This window comes from Panthera onca, chromosome C1, assembly GCF_046562875.1.
Source record: "Panthera onca isolate mPanOnc1 chromosome C1, mPanOnc1 haplotype 2, whole genome shotgun sequence".
Lineage (NCBI taxonomy): Eukaryota > Metazoa > Chordata > Mammalia > Carnivora > Felidae > Panthera > Panthera onca.
The window spans coordinates 187,956,568-187,971,275 of NC_138346.1; the positions used below are offsets into that span (position 1 = coordinate 187,956,568).

The following is a 14,708-nucleotide window of genomic DNA, read 5'->3' on the forward strand; positions in this document are numbered from 1 at the left end:
ACTTAAGTACTAGAAACGAAATCTCCATCACCTCAGAAGCCAAGAACTCTCTAGTCATTTATTATTCCCAGACTCTGTTCATCTCCCCACTTGCCCAAGTCCCTACTTCTCCCTTTCCCCAGTTCTCCCTCTCTTTTTGCCATCTTAGTCCCATATTCAGCAACCACCCCTCCCAGGATCCTCAACCTGGAAGTCTCCCTAGGGATGCCACACCCTCTGTACCTCTCTAAAAGGGAGTTCTTTGTTCTCACTCTTGGCCTGTGAGTTCTCAGACATGCTCATCCTGATGACCTTTTATCCCATCTCCTTTCTGGTCACCTCAAGCCACACTCACACTGGAGCTCATCATCCCTAAACCTGCACTGCTCCCCAGTAAGAATCCAAGCATTCCCACTGCACTGAGCAAAAAAGTAAACACTATCTACAGGGCTCATTAGGACTGTCCTCTGCCTACTTCTCAATGTCATCTCTGCCTCTTCTGCTCACTTTATTGTGATTACATGGGCCTTCTTCCAGCTCTGCAGAAAATACAAAGTCCTTTCCTGACCTGGGACTTTTGTACCTGGCATCCCTTTGCCTGAAATGCCTTTTCTTGGCTCTTTGCACGGGTGACTCTTCTCATCCTCAGGTATCAGCTAAACCTTAATTCCTTCCCAAGTAAGGCCCTGGGAAGCAGGCTTTCCTCCTCCATTTTTCTCTATCACAGAATGCTACTTGTTTCCTGAGATAAATACACCTTCATCTCTCAGTAACTGAGTTTAGTTTCCATTTTGAGCTATCATCCCAGTGGTGGGAGAAATAATACTAATCTTCTTGGGGTTTCCATCCCTCTCTCCCTGACTCCAAGTTCTGGAGAGCTTACAAAGTGGTGAGGTATGCAGTGGTGGATAGGAGTGGGGTGAGGTATAGTCTGGTCCTCTGTGTCTGGCACCCATTGAGAGAACCTCACTCTTGTGAAGTCTTTGGTCCTTCAGAGTTACTGTGGCATCTTCTTGGGTTGTTCCAGAAGCATTGTAATTACATGACTGTAAATCTCTCCATATACCTGTCTTGGTTTCCCCAAGGCCTGACACTGGCTGGACTATAATGGATGCTCACGAAATACTGGAACTGAATCAACTCATCCCTGAGGCCTCTGAGCCACCAATGAAACCTGAAAGGAAGTTGGATGCTCATGCTAACTCTGAGGCCCTTTGCCAGGATTCTTAGCTTCATATGTCATTTAGATTCCTTGAAAGAATGAGAGTCACTGCTATGTATGTATAGTTTACAAATGGCAGCAACTTCTATTCTTCTAAAATTTTAGAGACACAGAGGTCTTAGAAACCATTACATATTGGGGCACCTGGGTGGTTCAGTCAGTTGAGTGTCCGACTTCAGCTCAGGCCATGATCTCGTGGTTCATGGGTTCAAGCCCTGTGTCAGGCTCTGTGCTAACAGCTCAGAGTCTGAAGCCTGCTTGGGATTCTGTGTCTCCCTCTCTCCCTGCCCCTCCCCTGCTTGTGCTCTGTTTTTCTGTCCTTCTAAAAGAAAGAAAGAAGGAAGGAAGGAAGGAAGGAAGGAAGGAAGGAAGGAAGAAAGAAAGAAAGAAAAAACAAGAAAGAAACCATTACATTTAACATGCTTATTTTATAGATGAGTAAGGTAAGATCCAGAGAAAGAAAGTGAATTGCCTAAAGTCATAACACATGTTATAAGATTAGGACTAGAACCCAAGTCACTTAATGTCAGGTACTTTGTCCTTCGACAACACAATGCAGAGTATACCACATCAGACCCATGAACCACATTGATTCCATGCACCAAGTCAAGCCTGTGGGCAGCCTTGGTTCCATATACCATTAGCTTAATTTTCAATGTTGGCTACAGATATTCGTTGGTTACATGTACCACTTTGATTGTCTACATCATCTTGGCCTTCTACCATGTCCATGTACCATGTCACCTACAATTACCATGTTTCATGTTGATTACATGTATTCTATTCATTCCAGTGCCATTGTGTTAGATAATATTATCACCCCCATTATTGCCACTCTCACTATAGAAGAATTATATATCCATACCCATTGCCATATGACATGTTACTTTTCTGTAGGAAGTAGATACTTCCTGTCCTTTTCCTATTGGGCTTGACCATATCATTTGCTTTGGCCAATAGGATATCAGCAAAGAGATCTGTGTCACTTCTGAGCAGAAACTTTAAGAGTTTTTATGTGCCTTTCTCTCTGTCATAAGAATGGGATATTCCAGATAGAGCCTCCTTTTTCAGATTGAATCCAAGAATCCAATGGCAGAAGGCCACAGTCCACATACAACTGACATGGAAGATGAGCAATAAATGAACTTCTGCTGTTGTAAGCCACTAAGATTATGGAGCTGTTTGTCATTGCACCACAATGTAGCAAGTTCATCAAGATTGTCATGTTGGTTTCACGTACCATATTTGTTCCACTGACCAAGTGCTATATTGGTTCCAATGCACAATGTTGTTTGCATACCTTATAAATGTTGTGCCTTTCTTTAGCATTGGACGTTCTACCTCAGGCCTCTCCTGTCTCCCAATTCACCAGGGCACCCTACCCCACCCCATCACTTTGAGAAAAGCCCCCTTGATGTCCTTGTTCCTCAGACTGTAGACCACAGGGTTGAGGAAGGCAGTGAAGACATTATAAAAGAGTGAGATCTGCTTGTCTTGCTCAGGGGAATAGCTGGAGTTGGGCCTCATATAGATGTATGTGGCTGGGGCATAGAAGAGTGTGACCACGGTCACATGGGAAGCACAGGTGGAGAAAGCCTTGCAGCGGCCCTGTGTAGACTTGATCTTGATAATGGTCTGGCCAATACGGATGTAGGAGGCCAGAATGAGGGAGAGTGGGGCAACAACCATGAAGACACTGATGACCAGGTCTACCATCTCAATAAGGTGAGTATCCATGCAAGCCAGGCTTCGTACTGAGGGGCCTTCACAGAAGTAGTGGTTGACCACGTTGGGCCCACAGTATGGCAGCCTCATGGTGAGGAAAGTATGGATCAGAGAGAAGAAGAAACCACAGGCCCAGGTCCCAGCTGCCAGTCGTATGCACAGGCCCCAGCTGAGGACAACAGTATAATGCAGTGGGTGGCAGATGGCCACATATCGGTCATAAGCCATGACTACGAAGAAAATACACTCAGTTAGGCCCAAGGCACCAAACACATACATCTGCAGCCAACAGCTGGCAAAGGAGATGGTCTGAGAGCGAGCGAGGAGATGCACCAACATCTGGGGCATGGTAGTGGTGACACAGCCCATATCTAGCAGGGAGAGGATGCAGAGGAAGAAGTACATGGGTGTGTGAAGCTGTATGTCCAGGCAGATCAGGGCGATGATGAGTCCATTGCCCAGGACTGAGCTCAGGTAAAGGAGAAGGAAGGAAATGAAGAGGATCCTGTTGAACGTGGGATCACCAGAGAAGCCAAGCAGGATAAATTCAGAAACCCAGCTTTGGTTCTGTCCTGGAGGTGTCCACATGGTGGGGCCTATAAGAGAATCCCACTCATTTAAATGTCACCCAAAGTGTGGTAGTCTAGCAAGAATGTCAGCTCTGGAGGCAGGGATTTTAATTCTGGCCCCATTACTCAGCCACTGTCTTGAACAGGTTATTTAACATCTCTGAGCCTCAATCTCCTCAACTGTATAATGTAGCTAATAATACTCAACTCTTGGTTCTTATGAGGAGGCAATATACATGAAGCATCTGACATAACGCCTTAACAAAATAAAAAATGGTAAAGTGCTCGTATGCAATCTCCTCTGTCTTACTCCCGATCCTTCGGCAGACAGACTGGTTATCCATGTCTAGCAGCAATCAATTACGCCATGTCAGCTCCAGCTCCCAAACCTTTAGAGGTGAAGTTCCTTTCCGCCTTAGAGACCATTTGTCTAGAGGAGCTGCTACAAGCCTCTCCTCACTCTGCAAACTTCTTTTGCCAGCTGTCAATGTGAGGCTTTGTCAATAGAGGGCGCTAGAGGGGCACTGTGATGTGCTAACCCTAGGAAAATACTTTGGTTGGGGCTTCAGTCCTTTCTCAGTCACTCAGCTTGAGAGCCAATGGGTTGGTGCCTGGAAGGCCCAGTAGTACGCACTTCAAATGACCCCAACGCACCAGCTACAGTCGTACATTCAGCCCACACTCTTCCCACCCAGTTGTCATTTCTATGCGAACTCTGGCCTCTGCCCACCAGCAGCTGAGTGTATTCCTATGGTAGCCACACTATCTTTGAAAAAGTCTGAATTTAAACTTTCTTTTTTTTTTAATTTTTTTTTTACACTTTGTTTATTTTGAGAGAGAGAGCGAGAGAGCAGAGAAAGGGCAGAGAGAGAGGGAGAGGGAGAATCCCAAGCAGCCTCCATGCTTTGAGTGCATAGCTTGATGCGGGGCTAGCTCCCACTAGCCGTGAGCCGATACCAAGAGCCAGATGCTGGGGCGCCTGGGTGGCTCAGTCAGTTAAGCATCTGACTTCAGCTCAGGTCATGATCTCCAGGTTCAGGTTCGTGGGTTCCAGTCCCACATCAGGCTCTGTGCTGACAGCTTGAAGCCTGGAACCTGCTTTGGATTCTGTGTCTTCCTCTCTCTCTGCCCCCTCCCCCACTCACACTCTGTCTCTGTCTCTCAAAAATAAATAAATACTAAAAAATTAAAAAAAAAAAAAAAAAAGAGATGCTCAACCGACTGAGCCACCCAGGTGCCTTTTTTTTTTTTTTTTTTTTTTTTTTTGACCCGGGTGGGGGTGCCAGGAGAAGGGGGAGGGAGAGAGAGATGTCCTAAATCCTTAGTCCCTTCAATGTTTCAATGTGTACTCTCCTTGAGCCATGAGGTAGTAACTGCTTTTTTTTTTTTTTTCACTTAATACTTCTGGATGTCTTTCATCCTTTTTAGTAGTTACTCACCTTTTACTAGTTAGTAATTCTTTATATTACATTTTCCCTGTTCACATTACTAGTGTGCTGTCTCCTGATGACATCCTGACTGCTATAGATGCTAAATCTATGGCAAGTGAGTCTGATAAGAAATAGAATGTTGCACAGTTAAAGCTATCTATCCATAAAGAATTTATTAACTACAGAAGTAAAAAGTAGTAGCTATCAGTGGAGAAACTGGACAATATCTTAACCGAGTGATTAATTACAATTAACATCACCAATAAGGAACAGGTAGAGAGGCTCCTGGTGGCTCAGTCAGTTAAGTGTCTAACTTCGGCTCAGGTCATGATCTCCAGGTTCATGGGTTCGAGCCCTGTGTCGGGCTCTGGGCTGATAGCTCAGAGCCTGGAGCCTGCTCCAGATTTTGCGTCTCCCTCTGTCTGCCCCTCCCCTGCTTGCACTCTGTCTCTCTCTGTCTCTCAAAACTGAATACACGTTAAAAAAAATTTTTTTTAAAAAGGAACAGGTAGACACAATGTGTCTCCATATTTGAAATCCTAACAATATAGCATCTATATATTATTTCAGCCCAAAATGCAAAACCTGAATCTAATCATAAGGAAACATCCAAGAAACTTAAATTGAGGGATATTATATAAAATAACTAGCTTTTAATCTTCAAAAATATCTACATCATGAAAGACAAAGAAAGGCTGAGAATCTATAATAGAAGGAAGGATCCTGAAAAAAAAAAAAGCATAACAATTAATGCAAGAAGTAATCCTGGAAGGGAGGAATGTCATAAATAACATTATTGTGACAATTGATAAAATTGGATTAGATCAATGCGTCATGTTAAATTCCCTGAATTTGACAGCTACTGTATAAGAGAGTATTCTTTTATTCTCAGGAACTATTCACTGAAGTATTAAGGGCTAAAGGAACATGATATTTGCAAATTATTCTCAAATAGTTCTCGAGATTATAATAACAGCAATATGACAAATTGTTAAAAATTAATAAATCTGGATATGGGCCATACAGGATTTCTTTATAGTATCCTTTCAGTTTTTCTGTAAGTTTAAAGTTAGTTCAAAAAATTTTTTCAAAAATAAAAAATTGGGGGCACCTGGGTAGCTTGGTTGGTTGAGTATCTGACTCTTGATTTCAGCTCAGGTTATGATCCCAGTGTCGTGAGAACAAACCCTGTGTCGTACTCCATGCCAAGTGTGGAGTCTGCTTAAGATTCATTCTCTCTCTCTCTCTCTCTCTCTCTCAGAAATAAATAAATACATAAATACATGAATAAATATTTTTAAAAGAAAAAAGTTAAAAAATTTTAAATGTGAAATAACTTTTTCAGATAAACAAACCATGACTCTTCAGGTAGAAAGACAGTGACAGAAACATGAAGATGCAAAAAAGAATGACAAGTCCTCAAGGAATGGGTAAGTGTAAATTAATAACGAATGTAAAACAATAATGAAGTCTGGTGGAATTTATTTTGTTAATATTTATTTATTTATTTATTTATTTTGAGAGAGAAAGAGAGAGCAAGTACATGTGGGGGAGGGGAGAGAGAGAAGGGGAGAGAGAATCCCAAGCAGGCTCTGAGCTGTCGTCAGCATGGAGCTGGACTCGGGGCCCAATCCCACCACCTGGGCACCCCTGTCACGATCTTTGTCTTTAATTCCTTTTAAATTTCACAATGGGGCGCCCGGGTGGTTTAGCGTGTTGAGCATCCAACTCTTGATTTCTGCTCAGGTCATAATCCCAGGATCGTGGGATTGAACCCCGGCTCCAGCTTTGTGCTGAGTGGAGCTTGCTGAAGATTTGCTCTCTCTCTCTCTCTCTCTGTCTCTCTCTGCCCCGCCCCCACTCACACACACACTCTCTCTCTCAAGTTAATTAATTAATACAATAAAATGATTTTTTTAAAAAAAGATCATGACAACAATAACATAAGAAATGGAGGGGGTAAAGAAAGTCAGAGTTCTAAATATTTAACATAATTGGAAAATTGGTAAAACTAATGATTTGTGTTAGACTTTGATAAGTCAAGATTCATGTTGTGGTATCTATGGAAATCATTAAAAGAATAAATCATGCATTACTAACAACCTAAAGTAGTAGAAAATGGACTAATAAAAATTGTTTACTAATCCAAAATAATGCTTTTTTGAGAGAGGGAAAAATCAAACAGAAAACAGGTGGGCCAAATACAAAGTAAGTGGAGGAGCACCTGGCTGGCTCAGGTGGTGGAGAAAGTCTTGATCTTGGGGCTGTGGGTTCAAGCTCCATATTGGGTGTGAAGATTACTTAAAAATAAAATCTTTTTTTTTTTTTTTAAAGGTAAGAAGTGGAAAGAGGGTAAATATGAACTTAAATATTTCGGTAGTTACGTTAAATGCAACATATTTTAATAAAAGTCATGTTTTCAAACTTGAGTTAAAAAAAAAAACCCTACATCTTGCTTACAAGAAATGCACCTTAATCATTTTACAATATTTCAATGATCAAATCAATGAATTGTACACCTTAAACTTACACGATGTTATGTCAATTATATGTCAATAAGGCTGGGATGGAGGAGAGAAACACATCGTAATATAAGGACACAGATGCACTAGGAAGAAAGAATGAAAAAAAATATATACCATGCAAATACTAACCAAAAGAAACGTGTAGCTTCATGAAACATTTATCAAAATTGATCATATGCTGCACCATAAATGTAAGCTCCAAAAATCCAAAGGATGGAAGTCATTTCAAGTATATTCTCTGATTACCATAAAATTGGCCAGAAATCAATTTCAAAATAAATATAGTAGGAAGCACTGTCTTTCCCCTCCTGAAAATCCTTTAAGGGTTCCCCATGCCCATCACTTTAGACAGATGCACAGTGCCCTTCCTGAACATCTGCCCCCTTGCAGACTTCTTTAGCCTCAGCACCCAACCCTCTCCCCATGCCATCGCCTTCCATACTAGCATAGGCTCCATACAGGTATGCCCAATTTCCTGTATGTGTCTACCTCCGTCACACTTTCATGCCTTCTCCAAGGTCTTCAGCATGGAGGAGCACCCCAGCTGCATCCCTGCTGCCCACACACTCTCTGTAGCATGTCCAACGCCTATTCCTGCATTAGGACTCAGCTCAGATGTCATCCCACCAGGAAGCTTCCCCTGACCCGCACCACCATCTCCCACTCCAAAACCTCGATTAGATGCTGCCTCTATTTCTCCCAGGCCCCTATGCTTACCGAGTTATCATCCTAGCAATTCTAGAGGGTTCTGATACGCAGTTTGAGGAAATCTTTCTCCCTCTCCTGTTAACTTAATTCCCACTAACCGAATTGGAATATCTGTAATAAAGTGTGGATATGTGGGAGAATTTATAAGGTCCCTTTCAATAACAATAATATATAATATTTAATTAATAATTTCTGTGTGCTAGGAATTCTTACACTAACTTGTCCTCACAACAAATCACTGAGGTAAGTACAATGACCTCTATTTTACAGAGGGAAAAATAAAGGCACAGAGAGAGTAAATGATTCAATCCAGATAACTTGGCTTGTGCAGTGGACCTGGGGTTTGAATGGAAGTGATGTGGCTTCAGAGCCAACTCTTAACTTCACCACTTCCAGCAAACAGGCCCTAAGTGGGAAGGGTGAAGAACAAACTTTCCCATCTACACATCGATTTGATCTTGAGGTTTGGCATGAGCTACTATGGAATCGTGGCTGATGAGGTACAGCCAGCCACCATACAGGACCAGATCAAAATCTTCCAAGGGCAAAGGGCTTAAGTTGCAGCCATGAACTCTCTCTCATGATAAAGCTCCCTCCATCTATGCCATCATCTGGGTATGAGGAACCATAGGACTGAGTGGGAAGCAGAGGGAATCAATGGAAGAGGACTTTGGAAAGTATTACCACTCTAGAATTTAGTAAATCTTTGTAGAGAGAAGAAACACTTGGTTTCCATGGGATGGGGACATCATTTAGTTAAAGTCTTCTAAAATTCTGTCAGCCCAGCAGACTCTGTCTTAATAGGCAATACCCAAGCCTGGGGAGAGCATGGGGGTGGGTCCTGGTAATCATGGAAAGCCCTGCCATTCTTGAAGGCTTCTCCCAAGATAACCATCATTGTCCTTTCACAGTTGTGTCTCTCAGCCAGACTTGAAGATCTTTGAGCTCAGGAAATTGTATTCTTCATTGCACTGTTTCTAGCCCCTAGAACATGGCCTGACACAGGAGACCAATGAATAAATATTTATTAAATGAGTAAGTGAAAGAAAGAAGGGGGTGTAGGAAGAAGGAAGAAATGGAGGAGAAATGAGGTATGAAGTGGTGAGGAAAGAACACCAGCAAATGAGGAAATGGTTCTGGGGGTATGTTGGGGGGCAGGTACAGAGAGGACCTGGGGCTAGGTGACCTGGCTACTTCTGACCTCCAGCCCCTACAGATGCCCGCATCCTGCCTACAGCCCCAAGCCCAGCGACCATCTCACCCCTCTGGTATCCCCTGAGACAAGTCACAAAGAGGCTGTCACTTGATCTTGAGGAAAAGAGACTGAACAGGAAGCCCCCTGGGCGGTTGAGTCCAGTGTACCAGGATTCCAGGCAACCCAGTCTCCAGAAAGGCGCTAGGTTTCTGAGAGGCTGGAAGCTGAACCCCCTGCCTTCTCTCCATTGTGCAGCTCACTGCACCCGGCCAGGGCTCAAGGCCTTGCCTGTCTCGTCTTGGAGCACAGACAAAAGGAGTCTTGGCCATCCCAGGCTCCCATCAGTGGACCAAGCTGCTGAAGCTTTATAGGTCTGCCTCCTCACCAGGCTTTCCCTAGGAGAAGCGGAGAAGGACTATCCCTCTGCCTCCTGCCTCCACCCTGTCCCTGGTGAGGATGCCAAGATGGTATTCCCTGAATGGTGTTAACAAGAACCCTACAAGGAAGAGGCCTTTGGGAACAGAGCAGCAGCAAACAACACCCAGGCTGGGGAAAGGTAGTGATCTGCCTATTTCTTTTTCTAGCCTTCTGGAGGATATGAACAGCCCAGGGGAGAAGGGATTGCACCCAGTCACCTTGAAGAAATGCCAAGAACTGAAGGCCTCACTCTGATTCCCCTCTTATTCCCAAACCCCTGTTCCCCCAACTTGTCAATTAGACCATGTTTCAGTCATATCTCTATTGCTTACTGAGCCGCTTTGGGCAAATCACAATCCTCCCCCACCCCCCACCAGTCCAAAGCCTTGGACAAGTTACTCAGCCTCTCTGATGATAATTAAGAGTTGACCATGAAGCCCCTACCCTATATCAGGTCTTGCACAGAAGAAGCACTTAATAAAGGTCAATCCCATCCCTATGTCTACTTCCTAACCTCCCCCTTCCTCTAGTCACACCTGGCAGGGAGGTGACACATTCCCTCCTGCGTGGCATCTCTGGAGCTTGCTCTACTGTATGTCCCTGAACTGAGCCTTCCTGGGGTTAGGAGCAAGTTTTCTTCAAGTTTTCTTGTGAGGGGTGCTTCAAGTTTTCTTGTGAGGGGCAGGGTGGGGGGAGCTATGATCCCAAGTCTCCCCCCAACCATCAGCTCTTCCTCAGACTCAGCTACGCTCTCAGATACTGGCAAACATATCTGGAAAGTAAGTGGGGCAGCTCCGTAATACATATAAGGAAGTTGAAGTCCAGCAGAGTAAGGAAATTGCCCAAAAGCTCACATCCCCTAAGTGCAGAACCAGAACTCACAGCAGGATCTATTAAGTTCTAGTGCTTATCCTCTTAAACTTGCTATTATTCTGCCTCAGCCTTTTCCTCTGTAAAATCATAATAATTTCTTACTATCCCCAACCTTCTGTGATAGCTGGGAGAATTAAATGAGATAATGTGTTGAAAACCCAGGCACAAGTCCTGGCCATGCCTCCATGACTATGAGTTCTCTCACCTGCCTCCTGTCTAGGCCTCCTATTCCCCAGCTATTCAGAATGGGGCAGTTGAGCTTGGAGACCCCCTCCTGTCAGCCCCGGGCTACAGAACCAACTTGAATTTTCAGAAGTGCCATAAGCTGGTTGTTAAACAAGATCATTATTAAAGTCAATCTATGTAAACAACAATTAAGTAAATTACACTAAAACAAAGGGCAACAGACCTTGAGGTTATTATGCTAACTGAAATAAATCAAAGACAAATACTGTATGCTCTTCCTTATTTGTGGAATCTAAAAACACTGAACTCAGGGGCGCCTGGGTGGCTCAGTTGGTTGAGCGTCCAACTTCAGCTCAGGTCATGATCTCATGATTAGTGAGCTCAAGCCCTGCATCAGGCTCTGTGCTAATAGCTCAGAGCCAGGAGCCTGCTTCAGATTCTGTCTCCCTCTCTCTCTGTTCCTCCCCAGCTCGTGCTCTGTCTCTGTCTCTGTCTCTCTCTCTCTCAAAAGTAAATAAACATTAACAAAAAAATTAAAACACTGAGCTCAGAACCAAGAATGGTTGCTAGGGCCTGAGGGTTGGGGGGAATGGAGAAATGCTGATCAAGGGTATAAATTTCCAGTTATAAGATGCGTAAGTTCCAGGGATCTAAAGCATAGCCTGTGACTATAGTTAGCCCTACTGTATCATATGCTTGAAAGCTGCTATGAGGGTAGATCTGTAATGTTCTCACAGCAACAACAAAATGGTAATTAGGCGAGGATGTGTTAACTAACTTAATTGCAATATACATTTTGCAATATATACCTGTATCAAATCATCACATCTATATACCTTAAACTTACATAATGTTATATGTCAATTCTATCTCAATAATTTTGGGGGGGGGGTGTGGATCAACTTACAAAATGAAAAAAAAAGGGATGGGGTGTCTGGGTGGCTCAGTTGATTGAGCATCGGACTTCTGGTTTTGGCTCGGGTCGTGATCTCACAGTTTGTGAGTTTGAGCCCTGTGTCAGGCTCTGTGCTGACAGCATGGAGCCTGCTTGGGATTCTCTGTCTCCTCTTTCTCTCTGCTCCTCCCCCACTTTTGCTCTCTTTCAGTCTCTCTCTCTCTCAAAAATAAATAAACTTTTTTTAAGTAAAAAAAGAAGTCAAAAAATGCTCAAAACTCTTCATATCTTAACTATTCTACATTTTACTGTTCTCCATGTTTGCACGTACTGGATCTGTATAAGGCAAATACTCTCTAATGCAGTAATCCTGTACATCTCTTCACCTCTGGGGGCAGTGACATCATGTTTTTAGCTTGAAATTGGCCATGATGGGTTATTTCCACTGTAGAATTCAGCAAACAATACAAATCAGAACCCCTTCCTCCCTTCCAGGAAGGACTGTTAAACTTTTACCAGCACACCACTGCTTCCAGTCCTGAGTCCTAAGAATCTACACATTTCAGGATAATCTAGTGCTGTAGGCGTCCCACTCTGCTATTGGTAGGAGCTGGTAGAGCCCTCCATGAACAGTCTCATCCAGGAGAGGCACAGCCCAGCAGCTCCAGTCCTTCTCGGCCCAATAGAGGCTCCCAGACAGCCCAGCATAGCACCTGGCCCTTCCTCCCCATTTCTCTGGACCTTTGCCAGTCTCCTCAGAAACTTCAGCATGGCCACCCATGGTTGAGGCCTTCTGATGTAGACAATGTAGCAGACCAGCCCTGTCATTCAGCTGTCAAGGCAACAGAAACACCTCCCAGGCCCCATTGAGAGCAAAGGCCAAGGTCACTCTGAGCCTACTTTGCATGGGCACCGCTTCAGCCTTGGGAGACAGGGATATAACAGATGAGAAAACAGTATCAGAAAAGAGGAAGGAACTTGCCAAAGGTCACATGGCTAAGAAGCAGAGGAGCCCAGATGCTGAGTCCACGGCTGCCTCGCATGGCTGTTTATTCTGAAGCAAGCTCAGTTTCCACTTCTCTAAAATAGGGAAGACTCTCTCGCTCACTGTATTATGATGCAGATCGAGAGATGGCATGCGTGGGCATTGGAGCCCAGGGCTTAGCACAGAAGAAGCACTTAATAAAGGTCAATCCCATCCCTATGTCTACTTCCTGACCTTCCTGACCTGAATGTGTCCCCCTTCCTCAAGCCACACCTGGCAGGGAGGGGACACATTCCCTCCTGCGTGGCATCTCTGGAGCTTGCTCTACTGTATGTCCCTGAACTGAGCCTTCCTGGGGTTAGGAGCACCCTGGGTGCTTCAAGTTTTCTTGGGAGGGGCAGGGTGGGGAGATCTATGATCCCAAACTTCCCTCCAACCATCAGCTCTTCCTCAGACTCAATTACACTCTCAGAGGACTGCCCTGGGAGTCTTCCCCTGTACCCAACCACATCCCCCCACTTCCTCCAGCCCAGCCCGATGGGCTGAAAGATTCAGGGGAATCGAGAGTTTAGGCCCAGAACTCAGGACAATAAAAATGTGCCTCGTCAATTCTTTTCCTCAGAACCATGACACAAAAGGTACGTGCCCCTTGCCCTGAGCCAAGGCCCTGACTCTCCTTGTTCTTGTCATGTACCCTCACTTCAACTGTGAACAGGTATCCATGTGAGGGCCTATCTCCCCATTGGATGGATGGGGAAACTGAGGCCCAGGGAGGTGTAGTAACTTGCCCAAGGTCAGAAGCAATCTAGGATTATAGACAGGATGAAACTCAGGCCACCCTGATATTTCAAATGAAGAATTACTTAAAGACTGCCAAGCATGGTCCTACCCTCCATTTCCCAGAAAATGAAATGTGGCCCAGAAACGCTGAGGGATTTGGCCAAGACCAAGCAGTTAGACAATGGGGCAGCCAGCATGGAAACCCTGCTGCCTGACTCCTGGGCTGGGTCTGTGTCCATAGTATCACATGCTTCAGCACTCCAGTCCAAATTAGGGTCTATACCTGACCTCTAACTGAAATCCTGTCTACTGCCCTGAGAGCTGATTGTGGCCACCAGTGGGGGTGGGACCAACTGGGGGTTGACACGAGAGGGAAGGCTGTACTCTGGATGCTTGATTCTGGACCCAGGGGCCCACAGGCCTCAAGGAGCAGGGGGTGGGCTCTGGAGAAGGGCAAGGCAGGGCATGCAGTGCTAACCCCACGGGCTGTCTAATTGGCCTCAGGTGGAGAAGACCTCTGGGAGGGACCCTGTGGGAATTGGCTCTCATTTGCTAAGACAGGTGCTCCAGAAAGTTTTCTGGGTTTGTGTCTAGGGAAGGAGCTGAAGGGATAGCAGGAGGTGGTGATGATTCTAATGATCAAGATTATCTTAATGGTGCTTTGGGACAGGCTCACAGCACTTTACAGTTTACTGAGCACTTTCACATGTACTTTCTTCACCAGGTCCTCCTACCAATCCTGTGAGGGAGGAGTTATGGTCCCCTTTTTACAGATGATGACAACAATGGTGATAGACACTTGCTGAGCACTTGTCATGGGCCAGGTCCTGAGGGAGTCTTTGATAGTGGTTTTGGTCACTTCACTGCTGAGTCAGATTTGGCCTTCAAGGTCAGCATGTCCAGCTCCCCACTCCTCTTTTACAGCCAGGAAAATTAAGCCCAGAAAAGGAAATTCAGAGGCCTATATGACTAAGCGGAGGAGACTAGAACCCAGACGTCCTGCCTCTTGGCCATGGGCCCATTCCATTGTTCTCTGGGAAGTTGAAGAATGAGCTGTCCATCTGACCAGCAATAATGAGTCACCCACAGGGACCCAACCACGCATCCCTTCAGCATCTTGAATCCTGGGGTGTTTGTATCCCCCAAGGCTATAAATCTTGTGTGAGCCAATGAAAGGATACACAGACACACAGAAAGCAAAAGGGATAGCAATAACAGT

The 14,708-nt window shown here is 44.8% G+C and overlaps 1 protein-coding gene across 1 annotated transcript; it reads right to left on the bottom strand.

Moving 5' to 3' along the window:
- Nucleotides 1-2,566: 2,566 nt before the first annotated feature.
- On the bottom strand, nt 2,567-3,514 carry LOC132672261 (olfactory receptor 2A12-like). Its single transcript, XM_060624093.3, has one exon. It carries the CDS (start codon nt 3,512-3,514, stop codon nt 2,567-2,569), a length of 948 nt encoding a protein of 315 aa, XP_060480076.1.
- Nucleotides 3,515-14,708: the final 11,194 nt, after the last annotated feature.